General features: G+C 37.3%; 1 protein-coding gene across 8 annotated transcripts in view; it reads left to right on the forward strand.

Annotated features, from left to right (window-relative positions):
- The window catches only part of DNM3 (dynamin 3), a 543,403-nt gene that overhangs the window by 372,715 nt on the left and 147,323 nt on the right, over positions 1–23,365 (forward strand). For all 8 annotated transcript variants that reach the window (XM_032393370.1, XM_032393365.1, XM_032393366.1 and 5 more), the window contains one exon: positions 12,470–12,579. In XM_032393370.1, the coding sequence (XP_032249261.1) occupies positions 12,470–12,579 (110 nt within the window). The remainder of the gene's footprint in view (positions 1–12,469; positions 12,580–23,365) is intronic.

Consider the following 23,365-nt stretch of genomic DNA (forward strand, 5'->3'; position numbering starts at 1 on the left):
CTTGATATTGTTCATGCTTAATGTGTTTATCTGGTGGGCATGTAATTAACTTGCAATTTTCCCTTCATAGTTCTATGGTTTACAAGTGTAAAAGCTGACTGTTACAAACTACTTTGAAGAGAGAAAACCTTACTGCGTTTATGGGTAGGAAGTGGATGGCTAAAAAAGGGTTTCCCCAAGGAAAAGTAAAGAAACATTTATCAGGAGTCCCTGAATAGACAGCCCTCTCATTTAATATGTAATGCACATAATCTCATTTAATCCACATACCCCCTATGAGGCATGAATTATCACCTCATACAGAGATAAGACTTAGAAAAATAAGGTAACTTGCCTAGGTTCACATAGCTAGTGTCAGAGCTCGTATGTGAGCCCGTGTCTTAACCCCCGAACTATGTGTCCTTTCCCCTCACCACACGGCCTCTCCTGGAAGTCCTCTCCTGATGGTCTTTGTCTCTAGGAGACGGGATGGGGCCACCTGAGCATGCAATGAAAGCAGAGAGCACTTTTAGCTTGGGTAGCTTTAATCCCTTCCCCCTTATAAATCAGTCACTTCACTCATCCTTTCTGTCTTCCTCCACCCTCTCCTTTCCCTTCCCTGTGCTCTTTTCTTCTTTTTCACCCTTTCCTCAGAAAACAGTCAGCAGACATGATTAGGATTAATGGAGAAGAACTATTCCAGTTCTTTTTCCCTTATCCAAAGCCCTGTTTCTGTGTGAATATGTGTTTGAGCCAATAACGGTACGCAGACCACCAGCTGTGCTTGGAGCAATTCAGCCAAATGTCATCTTAAGTCCAGGGCTGCAACTCAGAAGGTGCATGGAAGGGGGCCGCTTTTTCCCTAATCCATCTCGAGGCCGCATTCCCTGGAACACAGGGAGAAGGGTTCTCACTGAAGTACAAAGGGCAGGGTACTCAGCTCTCCTTTGCAAACACACTGTATCAGTCTCAACAAGAACCCTACAGAATTATGTTAATATCAGTGGTGGGGGGTGGGTAGCTTCCCAGTCAACGGCAAAGAACTGCACAAAAGCTCACTAATTGGGTTGAGTGCTCAGTCCTGTTGCTTTTCTCCATAGTGCTGCCTCTTTTAGAGTGTTTCTTTGCTGAAATGATAGAGGAGAGGGGAAAATTCGGCTTTGATTTTTATTTGTAGCTTGGTGACAAATGATGGGGGTAAAATTTAAACCATTCATCTACTAAGTTCTGGGAATTGTCAGAGGATTTTATTTGTATATGCCTTCCTGACCCCCATTTTCTCAGATAAGTAAAAATTATGCTGCATTTGTAAACAGGGTACTTTTATTGAGTTGAACTTTTACGAATGTATGGTATACTTAGCCAAAGTAACACTTTTTATTTAATACAAGTATACTCAAAGGGCTATACATGTAGAATTTTGTATGATTAATATGCACTTGAAAGCTGTTACAAAGTAAGCATAATTTCAGAGTTTGTGGAGTCTCTTAAATTCACTTTGTAATTTAATGTGTAACCACTGGAGTCAGAGTTGAGGGATATTGCTACCAGAAATCTGTATCATATCACACACCTTTTCAAGTAAACCAGTCACTATTCCAAACTTGAAAGGTACTCATTTTAAAAATGTAAGTTGTGTTGCCTTGAAACAGAGAGAAATGAAGAAATGAGACCATTAAGCATTTGAAATATGCTCATTTTAAAGTGCTTACAGTATGTTGTGCCATGCTGAGTAAATTTTTTTCCTTCCTAGTAACTGAAAAAGTATAAAACACAAACTAAGTCCCTGTACTTTGCTTACTAGTAGAAAAAATTTAACCCATGCAGTACGCTGCTATTACAGAGGTAGCTTATAAATAGTCTATGAACATATATGCCACTGGAATTCATTGTTTTATTTACATCTGTTGCCTTATTTTGTTTCTTGCAGAGCTGCTCAAATGCTATCCTTTTTACCTACCCTTTTAAAATTTCTCATGTATAGAATTTTTTTTCCTGGTGAAAGACTCTTTCCTTGAGTGAAAAGTCCTGGAAATTCATAACTGCATAGAACATCTCCCTCCATCTCTCTCTCTCTCACACACACACACATGCTAATAATCAGTTCGTTTTTTTAAAAAATCATGTATTGTTGGGAAATGCTATTGTTCTGCTTTACTGACTATTCATTTTTTCTAAAACAATCATATATAATGACTAGATATAGATACTGTATGTTCAGAGTTCTTAGTTGTCAACCACAGCATCTACGCTAGTTGTTTAAGTAGAAAAATATTTATTAAGGGAGATAAGTTGCTCAAAGAACCATTGGGAGGGCAAAATTACAGAATTGGGCTGACTTTCCCAGACTGGTTCTCCAAACTGGAGTTCAGAGCTGGGGTTGCCAGGGAGCTGTTGCCTCCGCCAAACTGGCTGCTACACAGTCGGGAAGGCCCCCCCCCCCCCCCCCCCCCCGCCCCATATTACAGCCTCTGGATCCAGAGCCATCCCACCTCTGCCGTGATCTGGGCCAATGAAGCAGGTGCCACATACTCTGTAGCTCACCGGTGTGACTCACTTCTGAATCAAAGACCGGCATAAATAGGAATATATCAGACTGGCTGAAACTATATCTCATCTAGAGCCCTAGCTACGAGAGCAAGATTGGGAAGGGAGAGTTTTGAGTTGAACGCAAGCATTATAAGGAGTTTGGAATGGGCATTGACATAGCCCATCCTCAGAATCCACTTAATAGCTGTGATGCATCTAATCTGTTAAGATTCTGTGCCCTTCCCCTACTTGGAAACTATGTGTGGGTGAGGCTTGCAGAATATAGGATCTCTCTGTAAGGTGATCAGGTAGCAAGCTGCTCTTTTTGTTGAAATGTTAGAATACAGAACATTTTCTCTGAAACTGTTTAGTTCCCTCGAGAAGAGCAGTCTGATAGTCCTGCTTGGTTGGAGGCAGAGAAATACATCTGGTTGCTGGCACTCTGGGGTAGGGCAGGAAAAGGGGAGGAGGGACATTTCAACATGAAGACTTTCACTAAGTTCTCGAGTTTTTATTCCGCTTTTGCTGTTCCCCCTGCCTGGTATCTCTGGGTCCCAGAACTTCTCTTGTATAATTCTATCTCTAGAGAAAAAACCTCTGATCTCCTGCTAAGGGTAGGAATGCACTGCTGTGTGTTGAGGAGGTAACCCTGTGTCATTAGTTCTGTGTACCTCTGTATATCTGATCTTGCTGTCTCAGCCCCACAACCGTCCCCTTGCATAGGGTATCAGGTGCCTCCAAAGAACAGGACAGGGCCCAGTTGGGGTGGCTTCTCCTCCATTCTCTCCCCCTGTAGGAATTTGGGGGAATAACTCCTTCCTGTATGCTAAGTTAATGAATACTCCTCTGCCATCTCTCTTCCAAAGCTTTCAGGAAATTTCTTGTCTAATGTTTTCTCCCCTCCCGTTTTCTTTATCCTTGTGGGTCAATATCTTTTTATTCTTCTACTATCATCATAATGGGTTTAGGGGAGGGAGAAGAGATGTGGTCAATCTGCTATGCTTAGGCATAAGTCCTTTAAATTTATTCTTTGGTATGCTTATCATTATCAGTCTTGTCCATTTTCAATCTTGTATGTATAAATACTCATGACTATTTCTTTAAATATAAGAATTAATATAGAGATTAAATATAAACATTTGAGAATAAAGTCTAATTTTCTCACTTTAAAATTACAAAAGTCCTTTTTTTGGGAGGAGAGGGGAGTGCACATTTTGAGGGTATTAGAGGTACCTGGAAATATAATATATACTAAGTGCAAAACAAAACAAAAGTGGTACTGTCTAAGAATGCAAAGAGAATGGAGGAGGGAGCCCTCCAGTGGGCTCTTATGGCCAGGCAGGCTTCCTGGAGGAGGTGGAAATTGAATTGGACTCTGGAGAGAGGGAAGGAGCCAGGAAAAGGGTAAGGTCTCAAGTTGGGTAATGGCAGGCATTGCTGTCTTTCCCTTACCCAGTGGGGTATGCCAGTGTGTAGCTCCGTTTAAGCATCTGAGTGAGTGCAGGGGGCAGACCTGAAGGCCATGGCGTATAAACCATAGTTTTCTTGGGCCTGCTGTGACAGCCCATCAAGCCTACACATGGGCAGGTTCTTCAGGGACCAAGATGAAAAATATAAAGAAGTACTTTTTACTAGCAGCCTCCTGGCTCACAGATGCTGTTTACTACTCAAGATGTAATTCTGATTAAAGCAGGGCATTAGAGCTTAAATGAAAAGATGGGCAGTTTGTATTATGAGTTTCATCCTTGTACATCTCTTTAGTTATAACTTCTTAATAGCAATAAACACCAGATTTTAGTTTTCAACAGCATGTGGATCTAGTATTCTGGTATTCTCAATATTTTTATGGCCTTTCTTTTTTCTTTGATATTTTGATTATTTTCTAAGTCACTCATCATCTCTGAGTCCTTAATCTAAGCAGAGCACTATGCCAGCCCATGAGGGACTCAGTCATATGTTCATTCAACATGTGTTTGATGAGTGTCAACTATGCAACTAAAACTAAGAAACAGTTGCTTCCCTCAAAGAGTTTATGCTTTGATAGGGAAGTCAGGACACAGTTACATAATAGCAGAGGAACAAGATACATAGAATGATTAACAACAACAATAATAACGGTAATAATAGTAGCAGATTTGTTCTTTCCCTAGGAGTTTACCTTGTAGTTGAAACGGCAGAGCATACACACACTTTGGTGAAACACTCGGCCACTTAGAAATAAGATGGAGAATAAACCAAGCACAGAAATGCTGTCAAGGGATTGGACTGGGATGAGAGAAATTCTGGAAATGGTAGAGGAGGCATCAAAGTGCCCAATCATCAGGCAGGGTATGGCAGGGGTGGTTTGAACCGGAAGGATTTGCTAAATCACATCCATGGTTCTGGGAGATATCTGTTTGCTCAGAATTCGCAGGGAGCTAGACGGAGCCGCTCGGTGTAGGAGACCTAGAGAGATAAGGCACATCAAGTTCCAGGCAGACTGGGGGAGGGCAGAGCCCTGGCACCATGAGAACACCAGGAGAACGAGGCTGGCAGGTAGACCAGACTCAGGAAGAGGGATCTGGAAATCCAGGCCTGTGTACTGGAGTCCTTCAGTGTTCCAACTGCATTTCTTAGAGGCAGCATCTGAGCAAAAGGATGAGTCTACTGGGCAGGTTTTCTCTTAGCCCTGCTCCTGCCTCAATCAGAGGAGCATCACCTTTTAATCTACCCAATATAATGAGCTTTGGAGTCAGAATTCTTTTTAAAAGATTCCCCGATTTAAAAATAATAAGTCTGTAAGTGGGATGGGGAAGGAAAAGAAGACAGAAACATGAGACCTGTAATACTTTAAGAAAAAAATGCACATTAAGTCTGAACTAGATGGAGTCATCTTTTGCAAGAGCTCTGCAGAGTGGCAAATAGGCAGTGGTATTTCTGGTGGAAAAAAATAGGATAGACAAAGACAAGAAGATATGGTTAGATGTGTTCTGTGTGGAAAATAAAAATGCATTGATTTTCCTGGAAAGCAGGAGTCCTGTGCTTGGCACAGTGGGTATGTCAAGGAATTTGAATTTACTCTGAATGGCAGTGCAGTTTCGTTTTGGAGAATGAGGCAGGGTTGAGGAGCATTGATGGAAATGTATGCTTACATAACTCTTGCGTCAGTTACTCAAAGGATGAAAGGCTAGCATTATTTTATGGAGCATCACATTTTTCTTGGCCCAGGTACCTACCCCCAAACCCAGGATAATGTCTCTAGTTTCCCTGTTCGCAAACATTCTGGCCACATGTATCAAGGAAAAAAGAAAACTTTGTCAGGAAAAATATTGATGAGCATTATTATCTCTTGAGCAACAAGCAAATTATAATAATAAGGGTGTCCCCTGGTATCTCATGAGTTTCCAGGATTCTGCAAAAACATTTACAGTCCCTGGATGAGGGGGATTAATTTTCAACTTGGACTAATCTATGGGCTACTGCCCTGTTTTTGGACCAGGTTCTTGGTGGCACAATCTGTCTCTTCCTTTGGCTGGTGCAGCGGTACTGTCCGTGTGGCTTACACACATTGCTGTGCGGTTGGGTCCTAGGAATGTTCCACTCATTGCTAGCAGGGTGGTGCAGCACTGAGAGAGGACTGACACACGTCAGTTTCTCAATAGGCGAACAGACATTTAACAAATTAGAAGTATACGGCATGATAAATGCAGTAACAGAGAATAAACATGGGATATCATTATGTGAGTATGAGAAGAGGAGTGGTCAAAACTAGGAATCTTTACTCCAGTGAAGCTCAGCTATTCTCAGCAGTATGGAATATTCTGTCAATCTGTCATGAAACCTCATTCTATTCTGATTATCTATTAGCCTGAGAAATATTATCACAATCTTTTGAAATGTTACAAAAAGCCAGTGAAGAATTATAATAAATATATATTTAGAAAATAAATTCAGTGCCATTATTACATATTTCGAAAGTGTATTTGGTGCCATTACTGACTTTTTCATACATTTTTCTTAATTCTCTTCTAATTTCTTATGCTCTCCTGTTTTTTTAAAAAATTACATCTCTTCTTACCTCATCAGAACAATGTATCTCCTGGTTTGGGTTTTTCATTGTTTTGAAGTGTATTGAAATGTTAATGTGCATGCATGTGTTTAAGCCATGAGGTTTGTATTAATAAAATCAAGTATATTGGCCTAGGCTAGTAAAATTTCACCTAATAGGATACTAGCAAAAAGCTATAAATTCATTCAAAATCAGTTTTTCAGGCATTAAAATAAGATTTTATATCACCCCTGTTTAATTTTTAACGTAATAGTATAGACATATTAATAGACATAAGAGTAGATATGTAGACACAGTAGTAAAATGGTATAAATATGACATAGTGGTAACATTTCATCAGGTTGGAATTTTATTTATGCTGCATCGTTTACATCCAACTGTGTATGAAGCAGTATCTGTATGTGCAGCCGTGTATATAACTATAAGTGTAAACACGAAAGGATTTTAACATAAACCTTGCCCTCAAAGAGCTTCCAATTTATTTGAAGAGGCAAGATGAACATAAATAAGAAATGGCATCCTATGTAGCCTAGGACAAAAGACATGGGAAATTTGAGAGCTCTTAAAAAAAGGTATATATGAAGTGCCTGGGTGGCACAGTTGTTAAGTGTCCAACTCTTGGTTTCAGCTCAGGTTGTGATCTCATGGTCATGTGATCGAGCCTCCGCGTCGGGCTCCATGCTCAGTGCGGAGTCTGCTTCAGATTCTCTCTTCCTCTCCCTCTGCCACTCCCACTAGTATGCTCTCTCTCTAAAATAAATAAATAAATAAATAAATATCTTTCGAAAAAATAGAAAAATGAAAAAAAAGACATAAATGACATGCTGTAATCAGAGTAGGCTTCATGGAGGAGGTGGCACTTGACCTTAATTTCAAGGCCATTAGCATGTGCCTTCTTGCAGGGAAGAAGACATTCCTAGCAAGTAGAAGCCATACAAACAGAGGCAGAGAGAGAAATACACATGACAGTCAACCTAAACCTTGTAAAGATTTCATGATCAAAAGCAGTGCCAATCCATTAAGCATCTTTTAGAGGTTTTTTTCTTTCCTACAGAATTTTTATTTGATTCTCAAATATATGTGACTATCAAATATCTTACTCAACATTTGGCTTTGTTTATCAGACATTTTCAAATTAATTCAACAAATATTTATAATATGGTGTATAAATTTCAGTGACCAAGCTATGCTAGGCATTATAATATATAGAAATGAAGAACTCATTGTCTCAACCTTGAATATTTTGTTGCCTTGTTGGTGAGAAAATGTATGTATAAATAAGACACAAGGTAGTCATCAAACCAAGGCCACTCAAACATTCCCCAAGTTTTGAAACTCCCTACATATGAATCACCAAGTATATAAAGACTTTCCAGTCCTTTGCATATGCAGGAGCTATTCTTCTACACACCCAACCCTCCTCTCATACCCACTGTAGCTCCTTCCCACAACCAAGTTATACTGATGGTGCCCTGCCAGCTAGAAACCATCATTGGCCCCCTGTTGAACCCATGTCTGTCATTCATTGATCCTTTTGTTTCCTTACAAGATCAATGAACACGTCCTGTAGCCATCATATAATTACCACCTCCCTCTACCTTGATTCAGCTGCCTTTTGCCACTCACAGTTCAGATATTTCCACCTCAGACAACACCCTTTCACACATTTAATACATCCTTTTGGGGGCCTATCTTATTTCTCCTCTTTCTTCTAATACTTGTCAAGTTACTGGAAGGAAAGAACACAAACTCTCTCATGTTCCCTTTCTCTTTGAACAAAGAATCCCTGGATGCCTCCCATACAAATAGTGCTAGTAACCATTTTTTATTGAAGAAAAGAAAGGTACTATGTTTAAAAATGAAAAAAAAAAAAAGATGTTGAATTAGTGACATCAGCTTCTAAAGCTTTTGAAAATATGCAGAAGTTTCTTTCTGAATCTCCATGAAAGAAAAACCTTCCTCTAAAATTTTACAATTGCTTCCTCCAAAATGTCTACTTAGTACAAGATCTTTAAAATATCAACTTATATCTTATTTATTTATAAATGTTGCAAAAACATTTTCTACTTTTTATTTTTCTTTTCAAATGTAACCTACTTGAAGAATAGAATTGACTGAACATTCTGAATTCCAAATGAACAACCTTCATACAAATTTTGTAATGTAATGCATTTATAAGATGAGGATACCTCATATAATGTATAATTCAAAATGAATAGCATAAACAATACCTATTATATGAGTTGAAAGGAGAGAGACAGGAGAGTGACAAAGAGACAGTCATAAAACTTGGGAACACTTTTAGCACAGAAGGTAAAACTTGAACTTGACTGTAAATAATAAACTGATGTGGTAGGGAGAAGTTGAAAGGGTACCTCAAGTTGGGAAAAGACTGTTGACAAAGTTGTATTTGGTTGAAATGGAGACTTTTTACGGAAGAGCAAAATATACTGACCAATCAGGATTGGACTAATTTGTAGGTCTTTCATGTGACGAAAGTGACCGATGTCACATTAAGGAATTTCATGGATTCTCTTCCAGAAATAATGGAGAGCTATGAAAATTTGGAAGGACTGTCATGGATTTGACGGAGTAGTTTTAGAAATTTGCCCCTCCCGGGTGATGTTCAAGGAATTAGAAAGCAAAGAGATTAGATAGGAGGCCATTTATAGCCTTGTGAGATGCCAGAGGCCCAGACTAACGTGGTAGGGATGTTAGACAACAGGAGCTCTGACTAATGCTTCCAGCAGAATGCACCGTAGTCTTCAAGGGGGTGAAGGAAAACAAGACCTTAGAAGTGGTAGTGAGGTTTCAGATTGGGTGACTGGGAGAATGCAAAATATACCTAATGGCAGAAACAGGGAGGTCAGAAGAGGAAAAAAAAATGGATGGAGGGCGCCTGGCTGGCTCAGTCAGTAGACCATGTGATCTTTTTATCTTGGGACCATGAGTTCAAGCCCCACATTGGGCATAGAGCTTACTTTAAAAATAATTATAAATAAATAAATAAATAAATAAATAGTAAGTAAATAAGAAAAATCGGATGGGTGAGAGGATATGGGGCCCAACTCTGTCAATAGAAAGTTAACGTGAGCCACAGAATGCCACTTTAAATTATCTAGCAGCCATATTCAAAACACTAAAAGTAAACAGATGAAATTGTATTTAGTAATATTTTATTTGCCTTAATATATTCCAAATATTATCATTTTTACATATAATCAATACAAAAATATTGATGAGATTATTTACATTCTTTTTCTCACACTAAGTCTTTGAAATCTGGTATGTATTTAATACTTAGAGCACATCCCAATTTAACTAGCCACATTTCAAGTGCTCAGTAGTGACTGTGGCTGGTGGCTACCATATTGGACAGGGTATTATTGGCCAGTTTACTCGAACTAACAAATATTATGTAGCAAATGTTTCAATTAAGCTGGTGCTAAGATTCACTGTATTTTGGAAATTATAATTCTATCCTTTCTCCTCCTCTATTCCTTTTGTTTATTTTAGCTACTTCATATTCAAGATTAACATCTTTAACAGAACATCATTCTTTCCCCAAAGCACCAAGAATCTTAGAAATATCCCTGATAGGTCATGATCCTGGAGTCCTGGGATCGAGTCCCGCATCGGGCTCCCTGCTCAGTGGGGGGTCTGCTTCTCCCTCTGACCCTCTTCCCTCTCGTGCTCTCTGTCTCTCATTCTCTCTCTCAAATAAATAAATAAAGTCTTTAAAAAAAAAAAAAAAAAGAAATATCCCTGATAGATTGTTTCATTGCTGTCTCTTAATTCTCCACTTGACTTACAACTTTAATTAAACAAGTCAGTCTGAATCTTCTTTTTCATCTCCCTTTCTCAGTCTTAAAACTCTTGATTATGAAATAACTTAGGAATATGTCCTCAAAAACCTTGGGTAAATGACCCTTAGTACTTTGGAAATGAAACTACATTTTTCATGTTCCCCTGTCTGCATATGTGTGTATTTCTCCAGCATTTAATGTCTGACATAAACTCGCTGGATTTTTGGTCTTCACTATATGCTAAAGAACGCAGTATGAAAGGGAGCCTACTTCTATAGAAAACACGCCAAGGACATTGTGTTCCATCTTTACAATGAAATGCAGATTTCCCATTAAAAGGCGAACCCATCATTTCAAAAGGTTGAATAGGATGGTGCATTAAAAAAATCCAGCTGCTTAAATTTAGGGCATTGAAAAACATCCAATAAAAAAAATGTTCCCTGGATTTCAAGCATTTTCATTTGATTATGTATTGGATAGCTTTTCATTCAATCTGTGATCTTGCCTCTTAGAATTCTGTCCTAAAATAGCCTGACAAGTGTTTCAAACAAGTTAGACTCAACTATGATACTTAATTAACTTAAACTATGTATTTTGTTACTAAGAATATCCTTGTGTTTGCTAATATATTATTGAATTTTGCACAAGAAATATTGGAATTTTCTTACAGTGCTTTGCTTTTTCATGTTTATTCTTAGGCTTCTCTCACTCCCATTTAGTTTCTTTTATGTGTTTTTGAGCTTCTTTGATGACATTGTCTGCCAGGACAGCCATTTGGTTCTCCAACCAACTTCCTTCAACTGATTTAGTCCTCTATTTCTCTCTGCCTCCCTATTCTGATGTGGTCTGCCCAACTTTTCTCTAATTAATTTGGGGCTAAGAAGTGGCAAAGCCAGTGATTCTCTGGGCAGTAACTCTCTCTGGGGCCTGCAGACAACATAGCCCCCACAAGCTGGCTAGGGTACACACACGCGCACACACACAGAGTTCTGCTCCACTCTACTGAGCCTAGTGCTGTAGGGGCTATAGGAACAAAAAGGCTTATGTCAAACATGTCTGTACAGTGCATGCATTTTTTGACAGGAAATACAGTAATAGTAGTTTATTAAAAGTCATGGCTAAGTATCCATATTTCCCTCCTCTGGAGTCTAGTCCTGCTTTTTCTCAGGACCAGCACCAGAGATACAGGCTGGGACCATACACAGGGTACTGCTGAACAAGGACTGTGCTAAAATGCCCCTGGTAATAGATATTGACTAGGTTTCTAAGCTGAGTGTTTGATTCTCTCCTATTAGACTGATTGTTAGGCATTTATACATATGATAATATTGTCCCTGGGCCAGTCCCTAATAGTAAATATTTCTAATAATTCTTTGGCATCCAGTACGTCTCACTAACACCAGTTTAGTCCCATTTGCAGACCTCCCTCCCCAATTTCCATTTTCTTCCTAAAGAATTGTTAATTTTAAAAGAGAATTTATTCTAGTTAATATCAGTCTACTTCTAATGGGTTCTTTTTTTCTCAAAGAGCTCAACAATGGAATCACTTTTTTCTGGACCCACATTTTATTCTAGACCCAAATGAAGGAAGTATTTTGCTGTGCTTTCTCCTGGTTTATAGGGGGGTATTTCATACCGGGGTCCTGTGCTTCCAGGCTCCTGCCACCACTGGCTATCAAAACTGCTTAGGCTGCAAATAAAATATGAAATGAAATCCATCTGGCATTTCTCATTGAATTAGGACCAGAACATTTTTGTTAAATATTAACAGATGGCTAAATTCTTAATATCAAACTAACATTTTAAAACATCTAAGGGGACCCACATGAGGAAGAAAGGATAGAGGACCATGTGTTCTCTCTATCACTGAGCCCTTCCTTCCTCCACACTTTTCCTCCCCTCATCCTTCCGACCCATGTGTTGAGAATCATTGGAGTCTCTTTTCTCAGATAGCTTTTATTTATTGATAGCTGGTATTAAAATAGTGTGTGATGGTATCAAAATATTGTAATCAATTGTTGGCCAACTCAGGTGATGTGTTGCCATTGGCAGGCTTCAAGGTCTTTTATTAAAGCCAATTTCTCTCCCTCTCTTTCTCTCTCAATAGGAAAAAGAAAAGAAGTATATGCTCCCTTTGGACAACCTGAAAGTTCGAGATGTGGAAAAGAGCTTTATGTCTAGCAAGCACATCTTTGCACTTTTTAATACAGAACAAAGGTAAGAAAATGGAGCAGCTTCTGTCTTCAGATATTTTTTACTTGAATTTCTGTGTGATCTAGAGATCATATTTACAAGAGTTCCTTTGGTCCCAACTTGAAATTTGTTAACTCTATAGTTTTCCTTTCATTTAGCTTGTATGTTTAGCTTTCACCATAGGTTATGGGTTCAAAAGATTAAAACTTAGAGTAAGAAGGATCTTCAAATATTTATTAATTATTCCCTGCTCTTTCAGCAGGCATCCAAATCATGCTGCTTTCATTCTTAAAGTACATTTTATTATTTTAAAGTCTTCCTTGTCCTGAATTTATTTATGTCCATACTTACAAATTACTGTCATAATTTCTAATAGTACCTATCCAGCATGGGTGAATATTACCCAAGACCTTCTTATTTATATTAAGATGGCATTTTTGCATTGGTGAATAGAATTATTCACTTAATGCGAATACAAATATGTAGTACTTCACAGTTTTTCAAAGCATTATACTCAGTCATTTTTTAATCAGTTTCCCATGAGGTCGAAAGATAGAGTAGCTTGGTGACCATTTTATAAATTAGAACTGTAGCTCAGAGAGGTTAACTGACTTTCTTCAGATCCTAAAATTAGTACATGAGAAAGCTTCAAACTGAGTCAGGACTTCTGGGTGTAAGTCCTTCCTTTTCCTTCCACTTGTGTTTCTTGTCTGGTTTTGTTGCTGTTGCTTGTTTGTTTTCCTGCCCCTCACCTACAACATCAAACTTAATTTGGGGCTGATTATCATGGAGTGCCATGGTTACTTACTGAAGTCAAGCAGTAAAATTAAATAAACGAATGGAGAGGTGATAGAACATGGCATAGAGATATGTCAGAGGGTTACAATGAGGTGAGGATAACAAGGAGATCTTTTCCAAATGGAAATGTTCTAGGAAGAAGCTAATTAATTTCTGTGAGTCAGTTATTAAGAGACTGAGTCATTAGGTGGCAGGGTCTAATTTTAACCCATCTCTTTGGCCTTTTATCTTTATTTAGCAATGAATGAAGTTCCTTGATTAGGTCCAATGACCGGCCCAGGGTCAATCACACAGTAAATTAAAATAGCAAAAGAAGGCTTCTTCCTACATTCCCAGTCAGTCGCTCAGAGTGACTCATTATACAGAAATACTTAGAAAAACCACAAGAAAAAATCATTTAAAGAATCAAGGGGAAAGAAAATTAAATGTAATTCCCCTACTGAACACTGAGATGGGAGTTTTTAAAGACTTAGTATTGTTTGAGAGTAGCTTATGAAAAAAAAACACTGTGATGATAAAGAATAAAAAGATTTCCTGGAGAGAGCAGTAGTGTGTCCTCGTACTAGGGCCAAACTTAGTACTGTTTACATACTTTCCTCAAAGCAGTGGGTAATTGGGAGGTCCCAAAGGAACCTTCACAGATGTGCTCAGCCTTCCTGCCTGAATGCAGAGTTGGAAGTGTGACTACTACATAAGACGTCGATTTGAGTTCTTGGTCAACCTGGAAAGTTCGGGTTATAAGAGGGCTTGGTCCAAAATTTTAAAAAATCAGACAGTGGTAGAGTATCTTTTTAGATGAAATACAACTGTGGGTGTTTAAGAGAGCAAAAGGCACCAAAATAAGATAACTCTGACTTCTAAAATTCTAGGTAGGTAGTCTGGAATCCTAGAGTTCTCAGAAGGTAGTGAACTCTTCAAGCACTTCTCAGAGACCTCTGTGAGTACAAGGATGTCCCATCTATAGGCATATTTGCCGTTGTCTTCTCCTCTGAAATCTTGATTATTTTCAGTTATTTTTGTACTGGTTAGAACCTCCAGTACAATGTTGAATACGACTGGGCATCCTTATTTTGTTTTTAATCTTAAGGAGACTTATTTCATTATTTTATAATTAAGTACTTTCTGATAGGTAACTGATATCAGGTAAAGAAGACCCCTTGTGTTTCTAGTTGCTAAGGTTTCTATTTCTGTTTGAATCATGAGTGAATGTTGAATTTTATTAAGTGCTTTTTCTGTCCCTACAGAAATTGTATAATTTTCTTCTTTAATCTGTTCATGTAGTGAAATAGATTAATAGACCTTATAATGTTAAACCATCCTGATCTCTTGGGATTAAACTAAGTCATTTTACAGTATTATTTATTATGCATCCCTGGCTTTTTTGCTAAGAATTTGCTTAGACTTTTGCATCTGTGGTTATAAGTGAGATTGGCCCATAAATGTCCTTTTTTTGTGCTGACCCTACCTGGTTTTCATATATTTCTGTTAGCTTTATAATTGAAGTGGGAATAAGTCCTTATTATTCTTTGGAACACTTTGTTTAAGATAGGGATTAACTGTTAATTGATTATTTGATACAACTCACCCATAAAATCAGCTGGCCCTGGTGGGCAGTTTTGCTAAGTAAACTTTTAGCTAGTGATTTAATGTATTTAATAATTATAGGTTTGTTAGGTTTTCTATTTTTATCATGGGTCATTTTGGATAAATTATATTTTTCTAGGAAATTGTCCATTCTATTCATTTTTAAGTATATTAGTATCAAGTATTTTTTAATGTTCTATTTTTTCAAATTCCTGCTGTATCTGAAATTTGACTCCTTTTTATTTCTAATATTAAACCTTATCTTTTTAAACATAATTATTCTTGTCAGACTTTTATCTATTTTCAAAGAAACAGCTTTTGACTTTTTTTATTCTTTTTTTGTTTATATTTTTTTCTATTTCAATAATCTCTGATCTTTTCTTCAATATTTTCTTTCTTGTATTTTCTTTTTATTTATTTTGTAGGTCTTTTTTCCTAACTTCTTAATTTAGATGTGTATCTCATCAATTTTTGTCCTTTCTTTTTCTTATATATGCATATAAATTTATAGATTTCCCTCTAGGTAGTCTTGAAATATAATATGTTTTGTTATCATTAAGTTCTGTTTTCTTCATCTTCTATTTCTATAATCTTCATTATGATTTCTTCTATGAGTCATTTAGAATTATGTTTTACATTTTTTGGTGCATGGACTTTTATTGGTTTGTTGTTGATTTCTAACTTAATGGTATTGTGGTCAAAGAATACAGTCTAGATATGGTGAATTTTCATAAGTATTCCATGTGTGCTTGAGAAGAATGTATTGATTTGGGAGTGTGGGGTTCCATGAGAGTCCATTGGATTATGCTGGTTCATTGTATTACTCAGTCTCTATAATTATTATCTTTTTTCATATTACTTAATTCAAACACTCAGTGAGTTTATATTAGGCAGCCATATGTGCCAGGCACTGCTCTATATACTTAAAATACATTTGTGAATAAAATAGACAAAAAAGATGATACATTTTAGATTATGTTCCAGAGAGGGGTTTTGGCAAGGAGACAGATAAAAGCCATAAAGAATCTCACTTCATCAGAGGGGTATTAAAAACCTCACTTTGTGATTATGAGCTTGATTATTGTTATTTGCTTTATGTATTTTGAGGCCAGTCTATGTTATTAGATTCTTGCAAGTTTAGAATTGCTTTATCTTCCTGAAGATAGAAATATATATATAATTTTGTGGCAACCCTCTTTATTCCTAACAGTGCTCTTTGCCTTAAAATTTATTTTGTCTGCTCTTAATATAACTCTATTACCTTTCTTATAGTTAATATTTGCTTGGCTTATCCTTTTTACCTTTTTTGCTATCAACCATTTTTTTAAAAAAAGACTATTTGAGAGAGAGAGTGCGGGTGGGGGTGGAGAGGGAGAGAGAGAATCTCAAGCAGACTCCCCGCTGAGTGCGGAGCCTGACGTGGGGCTGGATTTCACGACCCTGAGATCACAACTTGAGCCAAAACCAGGAGTCTGACACTCAACCAACTGAGCCACTGAGGCGCCCCAACCATTTTGTATTTTTATTAAGTGTTTCTCTTATACTGCATGCATCTGGATTTATTTGTTTTTAATCTAATGTGAATCCTTTTTCTTTTAGCTAGTGAGTTTAGTCCATTTATATCTTTATAACTGATTTATTGAGTTTATTTGAACACCTATTTTAGTCTTTCTCTTATCCTGCCTTTTCTATACTTGTTTTCTACCCTCCCCACTTCTTTCCTGACTTTTTAAAATTCAAGTTAATTTGTTTTTCTCCTTATATACTTTAGTAGTTATATACTTTATTTTTATTCTTTTAGAAGTTATATACCTTATTTTTATTCTTTTTAATTACTCATTTTTGACTTTAAGTTTGAAGTTAGTCTTTCTACTCTTTTTCCAAAATGACCTTGAAACACTTTAACTCCACTAACTTTCCTGATTTCCATACTGTTGTTACCAGTATTTGAGTTCCATCTTACTTTCTTACCACCTTTTTCAAATTGGCTCACATAAGCAATGTTTGTTTAGATTTATTAACAAGATTGTCAATTTCTTTGTTCACTTTCCTCTTGTATCCCAGTGTTTAATATTGGTTCATTCTCCTTCACACTAAAGTATACCTTTTAGAAATCCTTTCAGTGGGCAGTACTTGGTTGTAACTCTCAGTTTGGTGTTTGTTTTCCTGAAAATGTTTTTATTTTGCTCTCATTTTTGAATAATACTTCAGTTGGATATTAAATTATATATTGATGGTTCTTTTATCTCATAAGTTTGAAGTCATTATTCTCCCATATTCTGGCTTCAACTTTTAAGAAATCATCTAATTGTTGCTTCTTTTTAAAGTTAATCTATATTTTCTCACTGGGTGATTTCAATATCTCTTTTGCTTTTGGTATACTGAAGCTTCAATATGATGTGTTTATGTGTGTTTTGCTTTATATCTCCTGCTTGGGATTCATTGTGTTTCCTAAACCTGAGGATTTATCATTATCATAAAGAGTGAAAAACTGTATATTATTATCTCTTTGACTTTTGTCTCTTCTCTGTTTTTGTTTTTGTTTTTGTTTTTTTTGCTTTTCCCAGAATACCTATTAGACACATATTATACCACTTTATCCTGTTCTATGTTTTTTTTTTTTTTTTTAAAGATTTTTTTTTTTTATTTGAGAGAGAGAGAATGAGAGACAGAGAGCACGAGAGGGAGGAGGGTCAGAGGGAGAAGCAGACTCCCTGCCGAGCAGGGAGCCCGATGCGGGACTCGATCCTGGGACTCCAGGATCATGACCTGAGCCGAAGGCAGTCACCCAACCAACTGAGCCACCCAGGCGCCCCTGTTCTTTCTATGTTTAACTCTCTTATACATATATGTCTCTTTGTGCCTCATTTTGGGTCATTTCTTTAGTGCTATCTTCCAGTTTGCTGGTACCCTCTTCATCTGTGACCAGGGCAAAACGAACTTGCCTGTCATCTTTCTTTGTTAGTGAACAGGTTTTTTTTTTTTTTTTTTCTCAATCCATGCTTTTTCCGAGGATGTGGCCATTGGAGAGTGCTGGCTGTCACATAAATCCCAAGATTCTTGTTTCCTATTCTTTTGGGCTACTACAACTCAAGCCTTTTGGTTACTGAAACTGACACCATTCAGTGTCAAAAATGACAGTCTTTGCTTGTTTGTTTACTCTTAAGGATCTGTTTCATTTCAGAGAGAGGTTAGGCATTTAAAATAATGTTTTCCAGCAACTCTAGACTTCTTGTAGGAAAGAGTTTTTAAATTTTTTATTCTGCCCTTTTGGTTAAAATGAAATGGCCTTTCATTAGCATTACATTGTTGAAACACAAAACTATGTTCCTGACTTCCTCCAGAAGTGAAGATTTTGATAAAAGTGTACTAGAAGGATAGCCTGGGAGTTCTCAGTGTTTACAGACATTAATGTTTGGGGCACCTGGCTGGCTCAATTGGTAGAACATATGACTCTTGATCTCAGGGTTGTGAGCTTGAACCCCACTTTGGGTGTAGAGATTACTTTAAAAGTAACAGAATCTTTAAAACAAACAAACAAAAACAAACATAATGTTTTACAAACCAATTAGAGAAAAGCAGCTATCATTTTCCTGTTCTCCTATTTATTCTCTCAGTAAAAAATATTTATTCTTTATTTACTCCAAAGTATTTATTAGGCATTTCTGCATTATCAGTATGCATGTCGGTGTTGGTACTCTAAATGAAATACAAGATGGATCTTATTTTGCATGACACTTGTAATCACCAGTGAGTGCCATACAGGATTCATTTTTCACTAATCTTATGACAGAAAATTTAAGAATCAATGAAGAGGTTTAAAAAGAAAGGAAAAAAGGTCGTATAATTGAGAGACTATTATACACGAAACAAATGGGTTATAGCGTGTAAGGTAACATTTAACCGGATCTGTGGTAGTGTATTCCATTCTAGTACTTACGTCCCACAAGCAGTCGTTAGCAGCATGGAAGGTGACTCCTGTTGGGTCTTAGCATGAATTGATGGAGAGGAGATTGAAAGGAACATCCCAAAGACGAAATAGTATTAGTCAAAGCAAATGGGTGGGAAATGTTGCTTAATCTGTTGCCAGCCTGTTCTGGATGAGAAGAAGCCAATTTCAAAGGCAAAATGAGCCCTAGTTAAAAAAAAATAATAAAAACATTCTTTTTTTTCTTCCTGGGGTTTACTGAACTGGACTTACCCATACAATTTATGTATTTTACTAGTCTATGTAGAGGGAAAACCCTGCATCTCTCAAAAGCCCATATGCTTAGCATAATTCTATCAGGTATACTTAAATGATATTCTTTTCACCACTTACGTTCTTTTTTTAAATTTTATTATGTTATGTTAATCACCATACATTACATCATTAGTTTTTGATGTAGTGTTCCATGATTCATTGTTTGCATATAACACCCAGTACTCCATTCAGTATGTGCCCTCTTTAATGTCCATCACCAGGCTAACCCATACCCCCACCCCACTCCCCTCTAGAACCCTCAGTTTGTTTCTCAGAGTCCATAGTCTGTCATGGTTCGTCTTCCCCTCCGATTTCCCCCCCTTCATTTTTCCCTTCCTACTATCTTCTTATTTTTTTAAAACATATAATGTATTATTTGTTTCAGAGGTACAGGTCTGTGATTCATCAGTCTTACAGAATTCACAGCGCTCACCGTAGCACATACCCTCCCAAATGTCTATCACCCAGCCCCCCATCCCTCCCACCCCCCACCACTCCAGCAACCCTCACTTTGTTTCCTGAGATTAAGAATTCCTCATATCAGTGAGATCATATGATACATGTCTTTCTCTGATTGACTTATTTCGCTCAGCATAATACCCTCCAGTTCCATCCACGTCGTTGCAAATGGCAAGATTTCATTCCTTTTGATGGCTGCATAATATTCCATTTTATATATATATATATATACCACTTACGTTGATTCTAAGGCTACATTCCTAATTTTTTCTTTCTTCTGAGACAAGATCTTATAAGAAAAGTTCTTTTCTTGCCTTTAGTAATTTATCCATTTCAGAAGAGATGTAGAAGAGAGTTTGTAAATCCTTCTATTGATTTGTATGCTTCATCCCTGTCTTCCACTGCAGTGTTTTGGATCAAAATATTTAGCCATTCAGCAGACCCATGGGAAATGCATTGGGTTGGGGCTAAGAGTTCCTGTGTGAACACTGGGGTTGTCACCAATGTAATTGTAAAATGTCATGGCTTTCTAGAGTTCTCTGAGACCTTAGGGATAATCTTGTCTGTCCTCCTCATCTCACAGGTTAAAGAGTTGACACCTATAACAGTTAAATGCCTTCCCTGTGTCACAAAAGCAGGTTAATGACAGACAAAACTGGAACCCAGGCCAGATGTCTCCTGACCCAGGGCCCTTTCTGATGCCACAGTTTTGATATTGACCATGGAACAGGCATTCCACCTAATATTTTAATTGGAATTGTTCCCCAAAGAGCAGCGAGGAAAAGATTTTTAACTTCTTGTGGAGGTATTTCAGTTTGTTCTTAGGTCTTACCAACTTCCGTGGAATGCTTTCAGTCTCCTTGCAAAGAACTGACCAGTACCCTTGCTACAGTTCTTTAAAAACTTTATTAGTCATTGCCACTTGTACCACAGCATTATTCCTAAGAGCTCATACAGTTGCTATTTCAACTTTCCACTATAAAGTTTAAAAGTTATTCTGTAATCCCCAATCATCAGGTGTGTGAGAATTGATACATTTAACATCCTTCTTTAAAAAGCCTTCAGTGTCCTGGTGAATTAATATGATCTTTATGAGTCTGGTGACCAGATTTTTGAGCCATTCTAAACAGTGTTTTAGTGCTAAGATTTTTATAAATGGAAGGAATTGTTACTAGTTGCAGTGACTTAAGCGCTTGAGGAGAGTGAATTTCACACCTAGACTGATTTAACCTACAAAAACTCCAGGTAAGAGTATGCATCCCTCAGCTCTTCTCTGGGGCTTTCAAAGAACATATCCTAGATACCTGGGGAGACTGATAAATTGCAATAGTTTGTTCTCACATTTGTTGCATCACCAAATCATTTTGAAATCTAAGTTAAAAGATTCCTAAACTTCTTTGTGGCAGGACCTGGACTAAGATTGGAATGTTCCCCCCAGGTTTTTGTTCCATTTGATTTTGTTAGAAATGCCATGTTTTCTCTGGTAGAAGCATGTCTAGATAATGGCTTCACTGTGCTGGTCTTTGCTCTCCCCAGGCAGGCCTTCACTTTTAAGGTCATGCTAAGGCCCATTTGGTCCAAGGTATGTCAGTTCTGGTAACCAGCAGAGATCTGTGTCTGTCCAGGGGGTTTGTAGGGCAGCCACATGGTATTTTCTGAGTACCCCTGGGGGTTGTCCAGCTCTGTTTTCTTTTAAAATAAGGCATTTTTTTTTTTCCTTGGTGCTGCTTTGTAGCTTCAATTCAGGATATGGTTTATCAACATTGCCAAGTGTTTCAATTCACCTCCTCCCCCCTATTCCTAAAGAAAGTGATTTGAGGATGTTTCACTACTCCACTTAGTCCCCAGCACATTGCCGACACTCAATAAATGTCAAATAATGGCACGTTATAGCTCGTGTATGCACTTTAGGCATTCTGAAAAGAATAGCTCTTTATTCTCATTGTTGAGTGGTATATTTTTCCACTTGTTAGCTGGAAAGGAATTGGAGTCAGGTTTTCCATTTATATGCCTTTATGGCTATGTTTCTATATTAAGATGCGCTTGGAGTTTAAGTTGTTTGAAAAAGTGCATAATTAAATACGCTGGGCAAAAGGTGGTATACAATGCCCTGTCTAAAAGGTCATGTCTCACTCGGATGTGGTGTAGTGTCAAATCTATATTAAAAGGGAAGCAATTACTCTTCCATAAATAGGGATGGCAGAGGCTCAAATTTATTGGAAACTCAGTAGAGTAAAAACATGTAGTGTTTTATAATCGGAAATGAAATATTGCGTAAGGAATACAATGCAATGAAGCCTGTGTTTGGGACATAAACATGATACCTGGAGAAGTTATTTTATTTCATTTTACCCCAGAGTTGTCAAAAGAATGTTTCAGACATTTCTTCTTGCCTCATAGAATACTAAGTGATAATTGTTTCTCTTTTGAATACTCTGATTCAAGAAAATTTTTCTTTGTCAGATGAAGATTCAGTTAGTAACCAGTCTTCCAGTCCAAGCTGAGTAATGAAATGTGTGTTACCCTACATTTCCCCATGGAGTGTGGATGGGTCATCTTTGTGTGTAGGGGTGTTTGTAATACTCTCTAGCTACAAGTACCTGGTAGATTAAAAAAAAATCAATTTGACAGTAAAAAATCTTTGTCACTTTCAACTGTCTTATCCAGTTTATTGTATCCTCCCTGTAACTTCAGGTATGATATAAATGTTTGGTTTTCCCCATACTCTATTCTTAGTATCAAAAAAATGCCACTAGTATGAGACTAACTGAAGTCTGCTGCATTGTCTTGAGGAGCACGTAAGCAAACTGGTTTTAATCAGGTGTCAGTGGTATTGCTATGAGAACACTTAATGTGTTTAAATAATGGAATGTGCTAAGTCAACATTTTAACACCTTGTACTGCTTTCTAGTTTTAACACACATGAATTAATTTAAATATAATCATGTGACCGATATTTGTCTCCACTGCTGGACTACTTTCTATGAGGGGGCGGTGGTGTTTGTCTTATTCGTTGCCTTATCCCCAGGGCCTAACAGGGTGCCTGGTAATTGTGGGAGCTCAGTAACATGAGGGAATGAATAAATGTATGGATATTAAACGTTTCTTCCCTGTTATATAGAGAAGATATATAAGTAACGCCCATTGCCAATAAAAAGCATTCTGTAGGCAAGCTCTAGAAGCCTACGGCCTCAGGTCTGGGTGGGCTGAAAATGGAAATATAAATGAAAACGCTTAGAGGAAATGAACACAAAAAGGAATCTTTCATTTAAAAAGTAAGAACCTGAGAATTTTCAGTTCTATACAAACTGTATACATAAGTTTTATTTGAATTTAGTTGAACAGAATTCTATGTCATTCATTGTCCTGTAAGAAAAAAATACAGAGAATAGATGTTTTATTGTAAATTGTCTCTGTTCTCATATTACCTTTATTATTCAAAAATATTTTGTAGATATCTCCATTCAGCTTTCTAAATCTTCGCTTCTTTAGCTCAAGCAAAGTATTAACAAATTTCAGGTTTTCTGTTATATATAGAACTTTTGAAAGTAAGGGAGGTAGAGAGCCAGAAGACCGGACTTTAGTTTTCTGTTGCTGAGTTTTTGGTCCTTCTTGGTTCTGCTAGAACTATTAGGCTCACATGGGTCAGACAGAGATTTGAGGACTTTTGCAGAGTTACTGATTGCAAAGTTCACAATATGACAGTAATGTTTATTTCCCACTATA

This window comes from Phoca vitulina, unplaced genomic scaffold (assembly GCF_004348235.1).
Source record: "Phoca vitulina isolate PV1807 unplaced genomic scaffold, GSC_HSeal_1.0 scaffold73, whole genome shotgun sequence".
Classification (NCBI taxonomy): Eukaryota; Metazoa; Chordata; class Mammalia; order Carnivora; family Phocidae; genus Phoca; species Phoca vitulina.